The sequence below is a fragment of the Ascaphus truei genome, chromosome 18, assembly GCF_040206685.1.
Source record: "Ascaphus truei isolate aAscTru1 chromosome 18, aAscTru1.hap1, whole genome shotgun sequence".
Classification (NCBI taxonomy): Eukaryota; Metazoa; Chordata; class Amphibia; order Anura; family Ascaphidae; genus Ascaphus; species Ascaphus truei.
Window position 1 is genome coordinate 12,762,131 of NC_134500.1, and position 21,997 is coordinate 12,784,127.

General features: G+C 41.6%; 1 protein-coding gene across 1 annotated transcript in view; it reads left to right on the plus strand.

The window, feature by feature from the left end:
- The window catches only part of HOMER2 (homer scaffold protein 2), a 76,798-nt gene that overhangs the window by 45,219 nt on the left and 9,582 nt on the right, over window positions 1–21,997 (plus strand). The window contains exons 4-7 of the mRNA XM_075575575.1: window positions 9,909–10,001; window positions 13,812–13,951; window positions 17,384–17,540; window positions 20,017–20,127. Of these exons, the coding sequence (XP_075431690.1) occupies window positions 9,909–10,001; window positions 13,812–13,951; window positions 17,384–17,540; window positions 20,017–20,127 (501 nt within the window). The remainder of the gene's footprint in view (window positions 1–9,908; window positions 10,002–13,811; window positions 13,952–17,383; window positions 17,541–20,016; window positions 20,128–21,997) is intronic.

Below are 21,997 nucleotides of genomic sequence, written 5' to 3' on the forward strand. Positions count from 1 at the left end.
TTGCCATGGCAATGCTATGTTGCATGACAACGTGGCGTCATTTGACATGGGGTTGCCATGGCGATGTGTCGCTGGAAAGTTAAGGTAAGTAAATTTACAGAGGCCTTGCGCGATCCCCAATGTCTAATTTAAATGCCTTTGGGGAAGCGTGGGGCCTCTGTAACCGCCACACCCCACCCCAAACAATCTCACGCCCCCCCTCCCCAGTTAGCGCACCTGTGGTGTACATTTCAATGCATATGTTTTTCATTTACTCTACTTTTCTTGCTTTGCGTCTCTTTTATTGAGACGCCATATATCTTTGTAGCTGTTGGGGTCCAACTTTCTACCAAGACTAGTTCAATCTCCTACCCCAATTCTTTTACAGCTGGTTTAACATTCACATGGTTAAATAAACGTTCTTGCATTAATACGGTTATCCATTGTTTACCCTGTGTGCCATTCCTTCATAAAAAGTCCTAGAACATCTCATGTCAAATACTTTGAACCGTGGTTATGTTATTAGAGAGACGTTCTACAACCTATCTCTGACTCTCTCTAGATTTGACATATCTTGGTCCTTTTTTGGTAAAAGAGGGGTTGAACTATATTGGTTTAGTATAAAATGTATTATGCAAGAGAAGAGTTTTTGTACAACGCCCTGTGAAGGAGAGCATCTGTAAAGGGACCATAGATCACTATTACTCGTTGGTTTCCTTGAGGGACGATCCAGTATCTTCTTATCCACCATCGTCCCACAACGTGGAAACAATACTTTCCTGCACCTAGGAACATCCCCTCCAGGTCAAACTATGTTCCAAAGAAAACATGAACCTCCAGTAAATGGGAACATGCTAAATAATTGTTTGCTACGTGAGGCTCACGCCACATTAAAGAAATACCTGCCGGCAAATTTTAGGTCAACGCCAAGATAATGATCCAGTCCTGATTATTGTATTCCCATTTGCCGGTCTTTTAGCCACTTTGATATAATAGAAAAACATCTGGCGAAAGACCAGGTTGGATCATCCTCACTGATCTGTTTGGCATCCTTTATTTACCTTACTTTAAAAGATAACAATTTATTTTTTAAATCGGGCGCACCGTTCAGGATATTTTAACATTTTGAAATATTATGTGTCCGGGAGGTCAAAGTGGTGCACTCCTGAAGCCCAATGCAGTCTGAGATTACATGGGGAATAACAGTGATTATTAGTAATAATTTTAACCACAAAAAAAAAAAGGCTTGACATGCTTAGGTGGGCAAGGTACGAACATTACAGGACTTAAACACACACAGGCTTCTGGGGGATATTGCTGCTTTGAAGACCTGCATTGTAGTCGCCTGGAAAGGATCGGTAGGATGCAACATGGAATACCACATTCGGTTGTAAAAGAAGTACACTTAAAAATAGTCTGTACGGAAACCTTTGTGACGATGACTGCTTGTGAATGACACCACTCGATGTCATTCCCATGGCAACCTTCCACTTGTGAGATCATTGCGCACACACATCCTCCTACACTCATTAGGGAAATGCCTGTCTGGTATATCCACACTGACAATATTTATGCTTTTATTGGCTTCTATAGTTCTAATTTTTGCTCTCAGCCACGGCTGTGTTATTTTTACATCATAAGTGTCTTTTTCTTGTTTCTGACTTTAAATACAGATATTCTGTTGTCATGTTTGTGCAGATGACAAAGAACAACGGTTGCATGTGATTGGGGATAACAAAATGTAAAATGGTAACTATATGTTAAAAAAATCTAAATACCCCCCCCCCCCTTTTAAACCTGTCAACCAGAAGTTGCTAGAAAACGTTACAGCACCCTATAGCAGTTAAGAGATTAGCACGTTGGCCATTTGAATCAAGTTGATGCAAATTTCGTAGGAGCAGACGTTGATGTCGCCTAAACATTGGGGGTTTCATTGGAATTAATACTTGTAGAGAAAAAGAACCCCAGCGGAGAGCACTCAACAGTGCACAAAAACAGTGAAGGAGATAGTGTGGGATGCAATGTGTGTAATGACTAAATTAAAATATCATTTATTGGAGTCTTGACTCAATTAAAATATAACGGACACTAAGTACCAGGGTGATATGTGCTAGTAGGCCAAAAAAGCGCAGCGAAAATAAAAGGCACCAGACTCGTGTGTTAAGTGTTGGCTCTACCCTTGATCATATGTGCAGGGTAGAGTTAGATGTTATAGACAGCCACAGGTATCTGCGTATAAAGTGTATAGATAACAGATAAAGCCCCTGTCTACTTAGTTACATGAACCAAGTGAATATATACCACAGTAGGTTAATGTAGGGATGGGCAGATCACTGCTTAAGTCCCTGAGTGGTGCTTCTTGTATCAAGACGCCATAGTTATGTAAGGTCACACACACTCGCTATAGACTCCCCCCACGTCAGTCTCCTGGGGGGGGGGGGTAGTATATCTTAGTGGCAGAAAAAGAAATGCTGCAGACCCGTGAATAGAAAAAATGTAGATCACAAGTAGTGTCTACTAACACTTGAAAAAATAAAAAACAACACGAGGTACTGGTAGCATAAAAATGGCAGCAACCGTGACCAAACTGTATCAAACATACACACTTCCAGTGACGTCATTACGTCAAGGGGGCGGGACCAACGCTCGTGATCGGAGCGTGTCCTGACCCAGAGTAACACTCTTACAGAGAGCTACATGTGAGCATTAGCTCGATATTGATTTGAATAGGCAGAAACCGCGGGGACCTGTGACACACCAGGCATCAGCAGAAGTGTGTATGTTTGATACAGTTTGGTCACGGTTGCTGCCATTTTTATGCTACCAGTACCTCGTGTTGTTTTTTATTTTTTCAAGTGTTAGTAGACACTACTTGTGATCTACATTTTTTCTATTCACGGGTCTGCAGCGTTTCTTTTTCTGCCACTAAGATATACTACCCCCCCCCCCCCAGGAGACTGACGTGGGGGGAGTCTATAGCGAGTGTGTGTGACCTTACATAACTATGGCGTCTTGATACAAGAAGCACCACTCAGGGACTTAAGCAGTGATCTGCCCATCCCTACATTAACCTACTGTGGTATATATTCACTTGGTTCATGTAACTAAGTAGACAGGGGCTTTATCTGTTATCTATACACTTTATACGCAGATACCTGTGGCTGTCTATAACATCTAACTCTACCCTGCACATATGATCAAGGGTAGAGCCAACACTTAACACACGAGTCTGGTGCCTTTTATTTTCGCTGCGCTTTTTTGGCCTACTAGCACATATCACCCTGGTACTTAGTGTCCGTTTTATTTTAATTGAGTCAAGACTCCAATAAATGATATTTTAATTTAGTCATTACACACATTGCATCCCACACTACCTCCTTCACTGTTTTTGTGCACTGTTGAGTGCTCTCCGCTGGGGTTCTTTTTCTCTACAAGTATTAGTTCAATATCCACCCCTGATTGTAGCACCACAGATTTATCTTCCAGCAGTTGCGAGGGTATATTCCTTTCCTTCCCCCTCCCCAGCCTTCCCCTGAGTTCGTGGGTTTCATTGGAACCCCCGTCCGGGAAATGTCCCGGTAATAAGCACACGTTTGATGCATCGCTTGATAACACTGCTCTGACAATCTGCTCCTATTACTCCCTCCCCCATTCCCTCACTAGCACAAGCAGTGCAAAACGGGCACATACTGTAGCACCTTTAAAACATTGGCGTGACCGTTAAAAACGATGCCCTTTTTTGTCCAAATGCTGGCCACTTTTTCTTGATGCAGTACGGAATAAATCCACGTGTGTCGGGCTGTACAAAGCGATTTCTGCATTCAGTCTTATTACAATCTGGCAGTGTGGGGGGGAAAAGAAAATAACAATCATGAACGGGTGATGGTTTTATCGTCTCTTAGGAGTGTTTGAGGAGCAGAAGTATACAGTATATAGCATGCATTGTTGTACTCGCTGGCGCCCTTTTTTCCCCGTGCGCGTCTAAAGAAGATACAATGGTGGTTGCTTCAGCTGGCGCATTGCGTCTCACCAGAGCGTCCCAGCGGGACCAATAATGGCTGCTGCATCTGTATGGAAATACGCAGTACTTTCTGTAAATTATAGCACTTTCTAGAAATGCAAAACGGTATCCTGGTTCAGAAGGCTGCTCTGCTACATGTAAAAGCTCATTTGTACATGCGTGTAGAGTGCAGGGGTAGAGCGGGAGAATTTCACAAGAGTTTGACCCACAACTGATACTGTGTTATGAGGGAGGGTGTTAAAAAGGTTGGTGATTTTAAACTAGGACGGAGGGAGGAGGGACAATTAAACAGATGATGAACTAAATAAAATAGATAGGGGTGGAGAATTAGCAAGGTCATGGAGGTAGAATGGGGCAAGTGGGAGTTTGCCAGCAGGGAGACACCCATATTAAATACAGATAATACTAGAAAACTTCTAAAGGCTAAATCCAATTGGAGTATGTATGTATGGATAACTTTATTTATATAGCACCATTTAATGTACATAGGACTTCATAGCAGTAATACACATGACAATCATATAAATAATACAAATAACATATAATGGGAAGAAGTTATTAAGACATAAAAGTAACATTTAGGAAAAGGAGTCCCTGCCCCGAAGAGCTCACAATCTAATTTAGTAGAAAGGCAGGAGCAGATAAGATAATAGTACAGACTAGAAAAAAAATCCTTAAATGCATGCTTGTTAATGCAAGAAGCCTGACAGATGCCTGACAGACACAATTGGGGAGCTTGAATTAATAGCTACAAAGGAGCAGTATGATATCATAGGCATTACTGAAACATGGTGGGATGAAATTTATGACTGGACAGTTAATTTAGAGGGTTATTCCCTTTTTTTGGATAAATCGGGCATATTGAAGAGGAGGTGGAGTATGCTTATATGTTAAACCTGATCTAAAACCTATAATAAGGGAAGATGTTTACGAAGGGAATTATGAAAATGTAGAGACCTTGTGGATACAAATTATGCAGTGGAGGTAAAAGTACAAAGAAAATGTTTGAAGGGTTATGCTATAAACCACCAAATATCTGTGAGATTGAGGAAGCTAAAATACTTTTGCATATGGAGAAGGCATCAAAACTGGGTCATGTTTGCATAATGGCTGATTTCAATTATCCAGACAATAACTGGGGCAATGAGATAGGCATTACAACGAAAGGAAACAGGTTTTTGGGGGTGCTTATAGACAATGACATGACCCAAATTATTGAGGAACCATCCAGGAGAGGGTCAATACTGGATTTGGTGATATCAAACAATGTAGACGTAAGTTACTTGAAGGTTTATGAAAAATATGTTGTATGGTGCTCAATGAAAAACAGCAAAAAAAACAAAATGAATATTGAAAAACGGAATTAACCCAATAAGTGAAGATAACAAATGATTCCAAAAGATGTAGACTGGTAAACTGTGATCCCACGTAGCACTGAGGTAAGGATACAGTAATGTTAACACCTGCTGGTGACCAGTATTGTAAACATCAAATTGTTATAACTGAAATCCAATATAATGGACAAACTGGAATAGACTCACATTGGGATGGTGATCCACGATTGACAGCAAGTCCAGATGTAGCCAGCAGTCCAGGGGTTAATTGTGCCTCCGTCTGTGGGTGGATACAATAGACGAAAAAAGGAAGGAAAAAACGGAGCACTAAATCCAAAATTGGTTGAACCAAAATAAGATACAAGGATGCGTTCCCATAATAAAAATAGCTTGTTTAATGAATAAGAGCAAAAAACAACCACACCAACGCGTTTCGGACAAACAAAAGTCCTTTCTCAAGGTCCTTTCTCAACCACATTTTTAGTAATAGTCCGCATAGATTTGTGAAGGGTAGATCATGCCAAACAAACCTTATTCATTTCTTAGAGGAGGTAAGTAGGAATTTAAACCAGGGTAATGCAGTTGATGTGGTCTACTTAGAATTTGGAAAGGCTTTTGATACAGTTCCACACACAAGGTTAGTTTACAAATAAAGCAAATTGGATTCAGTAAAAATATTTGCATCTGTATTAAAACTGGTTGAAGGACAGACAACAAAGGGTTGTCAAAAATTGAACTTTTTCAGGTTGGGCTAAAGTTGTGAATGGAGTACCTCAGGGATCGGTACTGGGACTACAGCTTTTTAACTTCTTTATTAATAACCTCAAGTTTGGCATAGTCGCCATCTTTGCTAATGACACTTAATTGTGTACGGTAGTAGAATCAGAGCAGGATGTAATTTCTTTCCAGAAGGACTTGGAGAGACTGAAAACTTGGGCAGATGAGGTTTAATACAGATAAATGTAAGGTTATGCATTTGAGAAGCAAGAATAAACAGGCAAATTACCAATTAAATGGGGATAAATTAGGAGAATCATTGATGGAGAAGGATTTAGGAGTGCTTGTAGACAGCAGGTTTAGCAGGAGTGCACAAAATCATGCAGTAGCTGCAATTGCAAACCAGTTCTTCTCTTGCATTAAACGGGAAATGGGTGGAAGGGAAGTAAACATAATTATTCCACTCTATAAAGCATTAATAAGATCACACCTTGAATATGAAGTACAGTTTTGGGCACCATTCCATAAAGAAGACATTATGGAACTAGAAAAAGTGCACAGAAGAGCCACAACATTAATAAAGGGGGTGAATAGATTTGTTTACATTAGAAAAGTGGTGTCTAAGAGGGAATGTGATAACTATATACAAATATATTCAGGGACAATACAAGGAGCTTTCAAAAGAACTATTCATCCCAAGGGCAGTACAAACGACACAGGGTCATCCCTTAATGTTGGAGGAAACGAGATTTCACCAGCAACAAAGGAAAGGGTTCTGTACAGTAACTGCAGTTCAAATGTGGAATTCATTACCCATGCAGACTGTGATGGCAGATACAATAGATATCTTCAAGAAAAGGTTGGACATCTTTTTAGAAAGGGAAGAGATATACCAAATAGGTAAACATGGGAAGGATGTTAATCCAAGGAGTAATCTGACAGTATTTGGAGTCAGGAAGGAATTAATTTCCCCCTTATGAGATATCATTAGATGATATATTTCACTGGGTTTTTTTTTGCCTTCCTCTGGATCTATATACAGTAAATACAAATATAGGATAAGTATCTGTCTAAATTTAGCATTGATTGAACTTGATGGACGTATGTCTGTTAGAAAAATATAAATGCAGCCAGCAGGATGAAGATATTCTTTTTATTTTGGCTTAGTGATGGTGCTGCTAAATATACTTTAGAACAGAGGTGGCCAACTCCAGTCCTCAAGGGACCACCAACAGGTCTGTTTTTCAGAATATCCCTGCTTCAGCACGCGGCTCAGTCAAAGACTGAGCCACTGATTAAGCCACCTGTGCTGAAACAGGGATATGCTGAGAACGTGACCTTGTTTTGGCCCTTGAGGACTGCAGTTGACCACTCCTGCTTTAGATCATCCTGGCTTAAACTTGAAATCTATTCTTTTCTCCATCTCTTTCCAAGACCTGGAACCCCAATGTGTTATCTGTAACAAACATCTTTGCAACATGGCTAGTGATGCAACGAGAGAAGCAGAGATCAAAAATGCAGTCTGATGTATTTGTATTCATTTTTTTCTATTATAAACTACTTTGCTTTCCTTGGTCATCCTGATCTTCCCCTTTACTATGAAATGATCCAGCATTTCTGTTTCAGCAAAATAACACTTGGACTATCCTTTTAATAGATGTACGCCGATTTTTGGGACCATGCCGGTGTCATTGCAGTTATGTAAGAGATGCTCAAGGGTTAACTGAGCAGATTTTGCTGAACTGCATTCGCTTATCTTGGATTTCACCATGGAAACCACTGCATCATACAAAACTAATGGTAGTTAAGGAGTACCAAACCTACTGCTGTGTATCCCTAAAAATAACTTGGTTACTGGTTCTTAGGCATGTCTACACTTCTGTGTGTGTTGAGAGAATCCGGTGCTTGCGTCATTAAATAGTTCTGTGTGTGTGTGTGCGCGCACACGCCAGCATACACACACAGGCACACAACATAACCCTTATGCAAACAAAAGTGTGAATTTATTTTAATCATCGTTTTTGTCCCCCTTGCAACACTTTTTAAGGCCCGATGGTGACCGAAAATGTTGATTTATTTTTATTTTTATATAAGATTGGTCCTTTTTTTTTTTGCATAAGGGCTTTGCCAGGCGTGGTTTCATTTGGTATGTCCACACCTTCTGTTGCGGTTGGCAATATCACAACAGTCCCTTTTTAATACGCACTCAAGGTCAGAATACAATATGATCAATATCAGAGGATAAAATATCCACAGGGAAGACTGAAGGTCCAGCTCCACCAAATACCAGTAATCGACTGCGGAGGCGAGACGTATATACTGCAAAAAAGCAAAAAATAATAAACCTTTTAATAGTAATCAGGAACAACGCCGAAACGAATGTGAACGAAGTAAACAAAAGTGAAAATAAAATTGGAATAAAGTAAGTCCCCAGGTAGGGAACGGGTAATAGGAGAACATGGTAGCAGGATAAATGACAAAATGCTATAATGTCATATGTGGACACAAACACACCACTAGTATACAGGTATGTATGTATCAAATTCACAGCCCCTAGATATCGCTGCCGTGTGTTGTGGTGGCGTGCACGGGCGGGACGGTGTTTGGAGGCTGGTATTGTCCTGGCTGCTGCACGGCATACGGTTGTATAAGGGCTGTTTTTATCTCCGCGACAGTCATGCTGCACATGCACATTGGCTGTTTGCAAGTGTTTTTATTTACACACTGGCGCGAGCGGAGGATGTGATACAATATACTGTGTACTATGCCTACATTTGACGGTGTTTCTTAGTATTACTGTATAAAGCACTTTGTGTCAACTTCAAGGCTGTGCTATAAATATGGGACAAAGCAAAGGGCCTTACTGTATAGAGTACGTTAGCGCCACTCGGAAAGAGTGATCGGAAAGCGTTGATGGGAATAACCACTAAACCAGTGGATTCCAGCTTTTTGTTTGGTAAGGAACCCTAAATGAAATTCTGAGGAACCCCCAACCCTCTCTAATAGCGCGTCTGAGATCAGATGCATTGTAAGGAACCCCAACCCTCTCTAATAGCGCGTCTGAGATCAGATGCAGTGTAAGGAACCCCAACCCTCTCTAATAGCGCGTCTGAGATCACATGCATTGTAAATTCTTCTGTATTTTATACAATTTTCATATGACCAGAAAATTGCAGGGAGCCCTTTAGGGATACCCGGGGAACCCAAGGGTTCTTAGGAACCCCAGTTGAAAAACACTGCACTAAACTGTCAGAGGGGACTGTAGCTGTGCCCAAGGTAATAATAAATCCAACTCCAATCAGTGTGTGTGTGTGTGTGTGTGTGTGTGTGTGTGTGTGTGTGTGTGTGTCATTATCTGTCCATTAGTTGTTGTGTTAAGCCAGCCAATTTTCATTATTGGCTCTTAAATCACTATTAGTGGCACCATTTGCTACTAATTTAACAAGTGAAAAACCAAAGATCGTTAATAAATGTTATCAGGCTACAGGTAAAAAAAAAAATGTACTGTATCTTACATCCTATTGCTGTCCATGAGCAGTGTTTCAATAATGTTTTATGAATTATTCTAATACGGTGTAAAACTAGCGCCCCAGAATCTCACAAGTTAAATAAAGATCAAAGATACATTGAGCCCCATGGTCCATATTTTGGTCTGAAAACTCCTTTTTATTATTATTTGATGTATAAGAATGGTTCTCTCCCTGGTCATTTGAATGTTTCTTACAGTGCATGTTTTTTTATTTGCACTTAGCACAAGGAATCATAACTTCTGTAATTATCTTAAAAGGGTAACGTCTCTCTCTCTCTCTCTTTGGTCCAAGCTACAAACCATCTTTTGATGTTTATTTGTTTGGCAGTTTGCAGAGAAATTCCAAGAAGTAAAAGACGCTGCAACATTAGCCCGAGACAGATCCCACGAAAAAATGGAGACTTCCAGCAACCATTCCCAAGTAAGTTTCTCCCATACCCAAGCAATCTGCGACTGAGATTTTCTGCAGGTATTCGTCTTGTGAAGAAAATATAATCAAATGCTCAACCTTAATACTCATATATTATATATGTAGTGGGGTGAATGGGGAGAAAACAACAGCTATACCAAATGATCAAGGATGATCAAAGAAGAACCCCAGATTATTGCACTCTGCCAATTATAAGGGGTAATGAGTAAGAATAATTAAACAAATGCTGAGTGTGCAGGAGATTAACTCTAAGAGTGCAATAATCTGGGTTTTTTTTTGGATCATCCTTGATCATTTGGTATAGCTGGTATTCGTCTTGTGCAAGACATAGCCTGGCTTTATTTTCTTGTGTGTAGTGCCGGACTGATGGCATCTGCAGCCTATTTCGGCTCTGTCTGCGTACACACCTATTAAAAATATCATTTTATAAATCTATCGGACATCCCAGAGGATGAAACCTGCTATAGATGTTTGTGGAAAAAACAAGTGCCAGTCGCATGCACTTCAAGCGTATCCATAGATTTTCAATAAAACATCCAGTCCCTGACTAATTGCTGTTGTTATTTCTTGCCCCTTAGGCAAAAATGACGTGTGTGTGTGTGTGTGTGTACTGTATGTACAAGTACACTTTACACAGTTTCTGACCTCTCTAGCACTGAAAATATACGCACGCACGCACATACATACACACGTACATTCACATGCACGCACATTCACACACACATACATACGCACACGCATACATACGCACGCAAATAAAAAAAAATCCTTCTTCACACCGTCACATTTCTGTTGCTAAAAACTAGTGGAATTGCATATGGATACACAAGATTTCATGTTGCACTCGGCTGTATTATTTCGGCGGCTGCTGCTGAATCTTGATCTCAGCAGTATGACTTCTGATTTGGCACATGCTGAAACATCTGCAGATCAAGCTGTGGCAATATCGACGAGCCAAGACTCGAGGCTATGAGGTCGTACAGAAGCCAGTATCCTGCTCTGGACAGGAAATACAGCTGTAGTAAGATTTACTGTCCTTGTGGCCACGGAGGAAAAATGCAAAAACAGGCCGCCAACAGGGGGGAACAGCCAGGACTGGTGTCCCGGGCCCGGTGTGTATATGGGCCCGGCCCCTGCTGCCCGCACATAGGCCCCCACAGGGAATTGCAGCAGGAAGATCACAGATGGGGGGGCGCTATGTCAGGGGGCAGGGCCTCCAGTAGAGCAGCGTGGGGCTGCAGCCTGAGACAGGGGAGGGTTAAATCAGAAGGGGGACATACAGACATGAAAGGGAAGGAGGAGAGAAAAACACAAAGAGAAAATATAGTAGAAGAGAGACATGAGGGGGAGGAAGAGAGTGACAGACATGAGGGAGACAGAGACATGAGAGGGAGAGAGACCATGAGGGGCAGAGAAGAGAGAGAGAGAGAGAGAGAGAGAGACACAGACAGACAGACAGCAAGTATACCAAATGAGATTATATTGTACCCTTTGAAGGGGCCCCAAATATTCTGTTGGCGGCCCTGACTAGGACGGCGCACTTTGCGTCCCGGAATGATTAATGCTGCCGGGTCCCGTGCAGAAGCATGGAGCCCGGCAGAGTTCATCCTCCTGGGCCGCTCCGGAGCAGGGACACCGGAGCAGGGACAGTCACGGCACCGAGGACAGCAAGTCTGGAAGTAGGCTGAGCTGCTTTTAAATGGAGCAAAGCCTGGCTGTATCTTCCCCGTGTGCGCGAGAGCTCTGTACGCTCTATTAAACCTCAGCAACGCCTATATTGGCCCATTTAAAGGCTTCACAGCTTGTGGCAAATCTTTGTTTCCGAGACAAATACGGCTGCAACAACTAATAAAAGCTGTCGCCCCCTAGCAGCCAAGCCCAAGTACTACATGGGAGTATAACCCAGATTTAGACCGTGGGCCCTTCAATGCATTGCAGATCAGTAAAGGTCAGCAAACTAATGAGATGCATGCTTCTGTAAAAATGTTCTGTTAAGTTCACACACACACACACACACACACACACACACACACACGCGTGGCATCATTTTAACTTCCGTGCTGCCACACAGAGAGCGCACACCTCATTAAACACACTGGCTAAGGAACTGACACGTGTGTTCAATGTCATGGCAACACTTCTATAGATTGTGAAGTGAATGCAAATAAATATATATATATATTTATATTTTTGGGGTGAAAAGTCATAGTGCAGAGATTAAGATTCAGCAACAGCCTGTAATTCCACGCGTTTTTTGCAACAGAAACGTGACCGTGTGAACAAGGATTTTATTTTAACTTCTTTATTATATATTTATTTATAAAAAATGTTTTACCAGGAAGTAATACATTGAGAGTTACCGCTCGTTTTCACGTATGTCCTCGGCATAGAGTTAAAACAAATAATACATGGTTACAAATACATAGTTACATAAGTGAACAGGGTTATACATTATATACAAGATATAACATGCACAGTTAAAGATAATATATATTATAGACGTATGTAACAGTTACAGACCAGATTAAAATGTGAGACAGCTTTAGCTTTGAAAGAACTTAGACTGGTGGCGGCTGTGTGGGTCTCTGGTAGACTGTTCTAGTTTTGGGGTGCACGGTAAGAGAAGGAGGAGGAGCGGCCGGATACTTTGCGTAATCTTGGGACCATGAACATTCTTTTGGAGTCAGATCTCAGATGATAAGTGCTGCGTGTGGTAGGGGTGAGGAGCTTGCTCAGATCTACTTGCCATTGCTACCTCCCACTGTCTTCTTAATGTATTACTTCTAATTTGCAAATGAAAAAAACAAAAACCCTGTCTGTATCTGGGTGAGAAAAATGCTCTGTTGTCATTGTTTTCATTATTATTTCTCTTTGGAAATCATACAATGTAGGTCATTAGGCAGCGGAAGAGACCTAAATTACAAACAGATCTGAAGTGGTACATCATGAAAAGAAGAGAGAAATGCCATTTAAAAAAACAAGTCCTTGTTTAAGAGTGATATCATTAAAAAATGATTTTTTTTTTTTTTTGGTAGTTGATAGCACTAATTAAAGAAAAAAATAATATCTATCTAAATGTCTCCATTAGAAAGACACAATGAGGGTGACCCCGTATCTCCTGAAGTGGTGGTCGAAACAGTTTTCCGGCTGAAAAATCCCTATAAATTTCAACTGTGATTTTCGGCCTCTTCCGCAGATACGGAATCAGGCCCCAATGGATGTTACAAGAAAACATGTTGTTTATTTTCTCCCTCAAAAAAATGAGTCGTTTTCTATTTTCATTCAAGACTGATTAATTGTTATCTTATCTGATAATTATTTTCCTCTATCTCTTTGGTTCATGATGACGGCGTAAATTTGTGTGAAAAACACTACAATGGTAGAAAAATGTCTGATCAAGAAAGATGTTGGGTAAAGCTCTTAAAAACACTAGAAAACCTTTAATTACTATGGAGACATTCACAGGGTTTGCAAATTATTTTAAAATATATACAGCTCAACCCCGTTATAGCGCGATCCGCTACAACGCGAATCCGCTAATAACGCGGTCTGAGCATGGCTCCCGATTTGGACCCCAGGCACCGCGTTATAACAGGGTTCAGCTGTATATATTTTTTTTACTTAGAGGTGTCAGTCACGTAGACTTAACTTCTTAAACATGACACCGCCATCCATTCACGTAGGCACTAGAAGAGACTGGTCTTTGAGGGCTACTTACAGTAATCTCCCCTTGGTCGCATGCAAAATAATGTCTCTGTATTGGGGGCGGCTTTTCATGGTAGGTTGTGACATGTACTTTAGGAATCTGGCCGCGGGACGCCATCTTCAACTCGGGCGTCGAGTGTGAACGGGACAGATGACGAGAAAGCTTGCCACGGTGGCCCTCCTGACTCTGAGCTCAAGAGTGAGAATGATAAACTGAAAACTGCCCTAGCACAAAGGTAATTCCTTTTTATTTTGGAATCTATCAAACCGCTTTGCTAATGTCTTCTTTTCAGCCTGCCATGGTTACTAAGTATTGTTTAACCCCGTCCCTGCCTTTTTAACTTGTTGATTAATGACTTTGAGGTTGGCATAGAGCTCAAAGTCACCATCTTTGCTCATGACACTCAATTACAGAAGGTAGTAAAATCAGTGATGTCATTTCTCTGCAGAAGAACATGGATACATTGGAAATCTGAGGTAAATGGCAGACGAGTTTCAATATAGATAAATGCATTTGGGAAATAAGAATAACCAGGCTATTTACAAATTAAATGGCACAAAATTAGGTCAATCCTTGATGGAGAAGGATTTAGGTGTGTAGACCACAGACTTGGCAATAGTGCCCAATGTCAGGCAGTAGCGGCAAAGGCAAATAAGATTTTATCTTGCATAAAACAGAGTATGGAAAAGGGCATTATTACTGTATACAGGCACACCCCGGTTTAAGGACACTCACTTTAAGTACACTCGCGAGTAAGTACATGTCGCCCAATAGGCAAACGGCAGCTCGCGCATGCACCTGTCAGCACGTCCTGAACAGCAATACCCTACCTGTACCGAAGCTGTGCGCAAGCGGGGAGACTATAGAGCCTGTTACAAATGCGTTATTTACATCAGTTATGCACATATATGACGATTGCCGTACAGTACATGCATCAATAAGTGGGGGAAAAGGGAGTGCTTCACTTTAAGTACATTTTCACTTTACATACATGCTCTGGACCCATTGCGTACGTTAATGCGGGGTATGCCTGTACATCATTATTAAAACCATATCTTTAATATGGAGTACAGATGTGGGCGCCACTCCATAAAAAATACATGATAGAACTACAAAAAGTGCAGAGAAGAGCCACCAAATTAATAAAGGTGGTTGGAAATGTGACTTTTATGAAGAAAGACTAGCTAAATTAGTTTTGTTTACATTACAAAAAAGGCGTATCATAACTTTACAAATCTATTCAGGGTTGTTACAAAGAACTTTCAAAAGAACGATGCATCACAAGGACAGTGCAAGGGTCACCCCTTACGGTTGGAGGAAAGGAGATTTTACCAGCAACAAAGGAAAGGGTTAATTACAGTAAGGGCAGTTAAAATTCATTACCCATGGAGACTATGGTGGCAGGTACAATAGATCTCTTAAAAAAAAAGGTTGGACCTCTTTTTAGAAAGGAAAGGTACACAGGGATATACCAAATAAGTAAACATGGAGAAGGATGTTGATCCAGGGAGAAATCTGAGTTGCCATTACTGGAGTCCGGAAGGAATGTATTTTTCTCCTTATTGGATGTTGATTCACTGGTTTTTTTAATTTATTTTTTATCTTCCTCTGGATCAGTATACCGGTTGAACTCGATGGACATATGTCTTTTCAACTTCATCAACTATGTCACTTATTGAGGACAAGTGTAATCGCCTTGTAACATTGGGCAGTCACTTTATCTTCCAGTGCCTTCAGCCCCAACATTAGCTAGTAGACTCTGTAGGGCGAGGACTTGAGCTGCTTTGCAATGCAGTTTGGTAGTAACCTTGAAACATACCTGCAACTAATACTAAAGAGGGTCACCCAGAACTGGTATTGGTTCTCAAATTGGGTTCTTCATCTTCAAAACCCCGGTGCCTTGGCTGCCAGAATACGTCTCCCATTATATCATGATTTATCTGGTATATGTGCGGAGAACGACTGCAGCGGACACCCATAGCGGACTGTAGAAAGACGACAGTCATGGTCGACAGCTACAATTATTGGAAGAAGGATCCAGTGATGTTTTTTGTGGGTCACTCAGACGGTTGGTAATGCTTGTGTAACGATACACAACACTACTGTATATTGTAAGACGTTAATGTTCCGGTGAGATGCCATACAAGAACTGCACCTTTAAGTTAGCACTATTTTGTAGGGTGATCTGTATGTCACACTAAATCAATTCTCTGAGCTCAGTGTGCATATAAATAGAAATGTGATTTATCTTATGTGCAGCCTTCAGCTAATGTCACTTTGATTTGGGCGCGAATCAGTTGCCAGTTATCCTAAAGGAATAAGTCGCTAAGGCTTATCCTGCGGGCAATCGGAAGAGCAGAATTTCACTGGAAAGTCTCAGTAGATTAAAATGGCATTACATGCTGCTCACACACGAGTTCTTGGCAAAGGAATAACGGAGACACCGTAAGGAGACATTTTATCAGCAGCTCTGTGAAACCATTGTCATCAGACAGCATTGCGTTGTACTCTAGAAAAGGCATTAAATCTCTGACCTAATATAAGCAGGAAATCCATTAAAATGTTGGAGGACAGTGGATTCCCATTGATCCTTTTTGAAATCGTTACCCCTAGAAGATCATTTGCTGTATAACCCAAGCCATGCAACTGGTTACATATACAGCGCCTGTATCCACTTGTTCTTGCCCATATTGCATTATTACTTCTATGATCTGCCTTGTTTGTTTTCTGTAGTCTATTGTTGGTATATTCAGATACTCCCTAAATCATTAATTATCCCTCTTGCTTTTATTTTTCCAGCAAGATTCCTTCTTGATTACAAAAAAAAAACAAAAAACACCCTTGTGTATGTAACACTGTTGATGTTTCAATCACAGATGAAAAATTATTACATCAAATTCCCCATTTGATGTACTCATTTTTCATGATTGATTGTTGATATTTCAGTGTTACATACGCAAGGGCTTACATGCAGCAGTAGGTTACAACAGAGGGGGAAGTGATCAGGCCTTTGGAAATGACCATGCCACAATGTATAATGGTATCACGTATACACAAACGTCCATGTCCTCTTCAGAAACAATATACGTTAATGGCCTCATCACGGAGACCATTGCCAGTTGTTGCCTGTCCATCTTCTTGAGCAACTGGCCGTTATTCTGTACATTTTGAACATTTTGGTGGCAGAACGTCTAGTGGCGTATTATTTTGTAAACTGCAATAGTGCCAATCTAGCACGATTTTGCACAGAAAATCCCATTGAAATCATTGGAGCTGTCTGTGCTGGATCAGCACCATTGCAGTTTACAGTATAAGCACCACTGTCCTCTAGACTTTCTGTCCAACTTATGTTCAACAGTAGAGTCCTTTACATAATAATATGTTCCCATGATTTCGGGGGCAGGAAGTGCAAACGTTGCCTAGAGTTAAAATGAGCATGAAGTACAAATCTTTATAAAGTTAAGTGGGGAGCTGTAAACCTTAAATTAATGGTCTAAAATCTCCTATTCACTCAACATTTGTACCGTGTGCTATACATGGGAAGGCAGAGAAGCTGTTTCGAAGGCTAGAGCTTTGACCATGTAGATATACTTGTATTGTCTCCATGAATCCCAAAGTCGTATCTCCTTTTTGTAAAACCCGTATATACGGATTCGTGGGTTTTCAGCTCTTCCAATGTAAAGAAATGGGAGACTGAACTGGAAACGCTGAGAGAGAGCAATGACCGGCTGTCGTCGGCACTCCAGGACTCCATTGCCACCGTAGAACAATGGAAGAAACAATTTCTAGCCTGCAAAGAGCAGAATGATCAACTCAGGAACAAGGTAAACGAGCCAATTATTTTCTAAGCGCGCATGCATAGCGCGCATGCGTAACGGGACTGTATATACCACTCAGAATATTGGCTTTAGACAAATTAGTACGGCCAACAAAAGTAAGGTAGATGTCATACCTTTTTAATAGCCAAGTCGTGGTTAAAAATAGTGCGAGCTTACACGACCAGAAAGGTCCATAAATCTGCTTGAAGAAGGGGCCATTGAGATCCCTAAATCTTGCAATCTCTTTAACCACGAGTTGGTTACCTTTTTGGTTGCCTATGGTATGGGCTGGCACTCTGACACGTTTTCGGAAGTATGTTACAATTTTAGCAAAAGGTTGGAAGGGGTTCTCAAGACCTTTCAGCGGTTCAGGTTTTCAGAGTATCCCTGCTTCAGCACAATCGGCTCAATCAGAGGCTCAATCAAAGACTGAGCCTCTGATTGAGCCACCTGTGCTGAAGCTGGGACTGATTGAGCCACCTGTGCTGAAGCTGGGACTGATTGAGCCACCTGTGCTGCAGCTGGGATATCCTTAAAACCTGACCTGTTGGGTGGGGGGGGGAGGAGGAGGGGGCTCGAGGACTAGAGTCGAGATCCTTTGTATATTATCATATACACTGTATATATTTTTCAACCTAGACTATGTAACTATGACCTCAAACTTTAAGTGCCTCTTCAATCTTCACTGCCAGCTGCTCCAATTTACTAACAGATTCCATTCTTTTCGGAATATACATTGGAAAGTCATTTTATATAAATATTTCATCCACGATTCATTTTGTTCCCTGCTTGGAAATAAAGAAGGGCCACTTGTATTTACATCTAAATAAAAATCCATTAAAGAACCTGCTTTTCCGGATCCTAAAATGAATTAAAAAAACTGGATTAACGCCTTGTGTGATGTTTCGGTGAGGTTGAAGTTGTATTATTTGAATGCGGTGGGGACACTTTGGGTAACACCCATTCTTCTTATTCATTTAATTGTTGGACTTTTCATTTTGTCTTTATTGCACCAAAGAGCGGCATGTCTCATTCTCGCATCCCTTTTCCACGTGGTTTAGTAATATACAGTAATCTGAAACCGGTTCAGCGCTGACAAAGCCGCTCATATGCATCATAACTTGTAGAATTTTACCCCACGACATTCGGCAGGAAATTAAACGGTGATCTCTAAAGTTGAAAAAGTAACAGATGGTTATATTGTTAGAAATTAAATGGTTTGTGCTACTGATTGCAGTTATATTGTAGCCATATTACTTCTATACTAACTCGTAGTTAAAAATAGTGCAAGCATTCAGGACCACAAAGGTCCCTTGAACAGGGACCTTTTTGAGGTCCCACAAAAAGTATCCCGTCTACCCTACTTTTGTTGGTCTATACCAGTGTTTTTTAACAGGGGTTTCTAGGCGCCGTTGAGTTTCCCGGATATCCCTAAAGGGTTCCCTGCAATTTTCATGTCATTTGAGAATTGTTCCAACTACAGAAGAATTTACAATGCATCTGATCTCAGACGCGCTATTAGAGAGGGTTGGGGTTCCTTACAATGCATCTGATCTCAGGCACGCTATTAGAGAGGGTTGGGGTTCCTTGCAATGCATCTGCTCTCAGACACGCTATTAGAGAGGTTTGGGGTTCCTTACAATGCATCTGATCTCAGACGCGTTATTAGAGAGGGTTGGGGTTCCAATACAATCCATCTGCTCTCAGACACTATTAGAGAGGGTTGGGGGTTTCACAGAAACTCACAATATAATTATAGGGTTCCTTAACCAAAAAAATGTTGAACACCACTGTTCTATTCTACTGCCTAAGGCCTGGGACACAGTACAGCAGGCCGTGCTGAGCCGCGCTGAGCAGATGCACTTACCCCCTGCATCTGTGATCAGCGTGGCTTTAGCAGCCGCTTCCGCACACGTGCGGAGGCTCAGAAATTTTGAGGAGACAGGCTTGTTTGAATTTCGGCGCGGAGGAGCGGACGTGACCGAAACAGCTAATGGGAGCGAGGGACTAGCCCCGCCTTTGTCACGCCTCCGCTCCGCCTTCGCCCCGCCCCCAAAGCACGCTCACTGCCTCGTCTGCCAGGACGCAAAAAAGCTCCTGCTTGAGCAGGCGAGGCAGAGCAGGAGCGCGGATCAGCGCGGCCCGAGGCCTAACACGGTACCATCCTCTACTTGAGTTATATTGTAGTGTAGAAGATTTAGCAGCACATTCTATATACATGATCATACCTGCATAGTATCTCTTCTGCGGTGCAGTAAAAAAGCTGAAAATAACATCAATTGAATCCCAAACGTTTTTAAGTATATGTCGATGTAAACTGGCAATAAATTATACAGTGTACTTGAATATCTGAAGACCTTTTAAAAACGAGATCTGTGAGGTCTCCAACTCGTGCGCCAGCTGCATCGACCGTATGCCATTTCGTATCATTGCACCAACATTGCTTGTGACTGACAGCCAAAGCCATTGGTTTCTTTTCAAGATCAAAGACCTGGAAGCACAATGTGATGAAATTGATAAAGAAAGAGGGAGGAATGAAGCTCTCAGCAAGAGATTACGGGAGCTGGAAACTCAAGTTCAGGACAAAGACCTAGTAAGTTCGAACGGACATTCTTTAATCACCTAAAACACTCCTTGATTGTCTACATTTATTTACAGGCCTCCGAATATCAAGGAGACCCCTGGTTATGTCTGCCATCTGAAGTGGGCACAATGGTCCACTTGCCATCTCGGGGTGCTTTTTGCAGGCTTTGCGAGGCAAGGTTTAGTTTTGTTTCTGCTGTTGCTCTGTGTACCGCACATTGACAATGTTATAGAATGCATGTATTATTCATGTTTTTAAAACCCTCTGGAGATTCCATACAAAGTAACACAATGTAAATGCCTGTGCTTCCAAAACTGTCTGACGGGAAGGAAAAATGCCAAGAACAACATAGAAAATAATTGCATGGTTCAGAAATGTGTCATTTGGGTGACTGACAAAGCACAGTTGTACTGCAATAATTGGTCCAATGTCACACTCCTAATTTTCATTCCATATCAACAGTTCTCCACTTACACTACTCGCCTGTTTTTCTTCAAAGGCGCTTGCAGACTAGTCCCAAAATGCCATGATTTCCAACCGTAATTCAATGCAGCTTTTAATATTCAATTGTCAGAGCAGGGTTTTTTTTTTCTTATTGATTTCCTTGAAATGCACCAACTCCCATGTGTAAAAAAAATATATAAAGTCTGCCCTTTAAACACAGGACACCTGAATACAACACAGCATATTTTAAATCGTTTACACTTCTTACAGTTACCGTACCTGATTTTTTTTTAAAAGCCACGCGCGCAAGAAAATACTACATGAGTTGGTATCATTTGTGCAATTTTAACAGACCGTTCGTATCTGCTTTGGTTTGTTTTTTGTAGGTATTTGTGGTAAGCGAATAACTGCTGTGAACATTGATTTTTGTGCAGACAGTAAAGGTTTCTAGTTCTATGCACCCTTGTCTCTCGGCATACAATATGTTGAATGTTTCTGACGATACTGAATGGAAATGTTTGCAGAGACACAGAGATCTGTAGGGTATTGGTTGCCAATCTTTGCCAGGCAATGGTAGTCATTATGATGAGGACAATACACTTCAGTAGTTAGGAACCCGCTACATCCCCTAACTTGCACAAATGTACATTGCCTTCAAATGCCCAGTCCTTTCCTATTCCATCCCAAACCTAAACACAAGACAAGCTGTGGATGAGTAATTTCACCAAATATCCGTTTATCAACCTAACGTTGGTCTACGTAAGCCCTGTATGCCTGGAAGTATGTGGGAAGTGTTTTCAACTGGTCAATGAAAAATCCGGGAATTGTGGTTTGTATTTTCTTTAGTTATTTGGTGTTCTATCAGGATGTTCTCCCTGCATCCCACGATTGTCCGCTGATCCTCTTTCTCTCACAATGTCCTGCCTCTACATACTGGTACAAGACTGGTTGTGTGGACAGGAATCGGGCCATTTTGTAAGGTTGATATCAGTCACGAGTGTAGAGCAGCGGCGGGCAACAAGATATACCTCAAGGGCCACAGGCACGGACCTCCAGCCACTACAAGGGTCTCGCACCATCTATTGCCATATAACTCCTCCTATTGCTCCATATAACATCTGTGTGTTGATCTTTTACTGTCCGGCCCAACGTTTTCTCTCACCGGTCTCCCCTCACTTTTCAGTCTCCGTTATTCGCCGTTTCTAGCTCCGCCCCTGTGTGCTCCCGCCACAGGATGAAAATTGGAAGGGAGCGGGGAGAGAGGAGGTTGGGGCCCGCAGGGGAAGCCCCTGCAGGCCACACTGTGGGCACCTGTTGCTGAGCAGTGTCATGTAGGCCGCTCCTGGAAGCGTGTCCACCTGTCCCCAGCCTTCTCTGTTACAAAGTAACTGCAGCATCTATACACACATTGATATACATGTAATATTTTATCTGT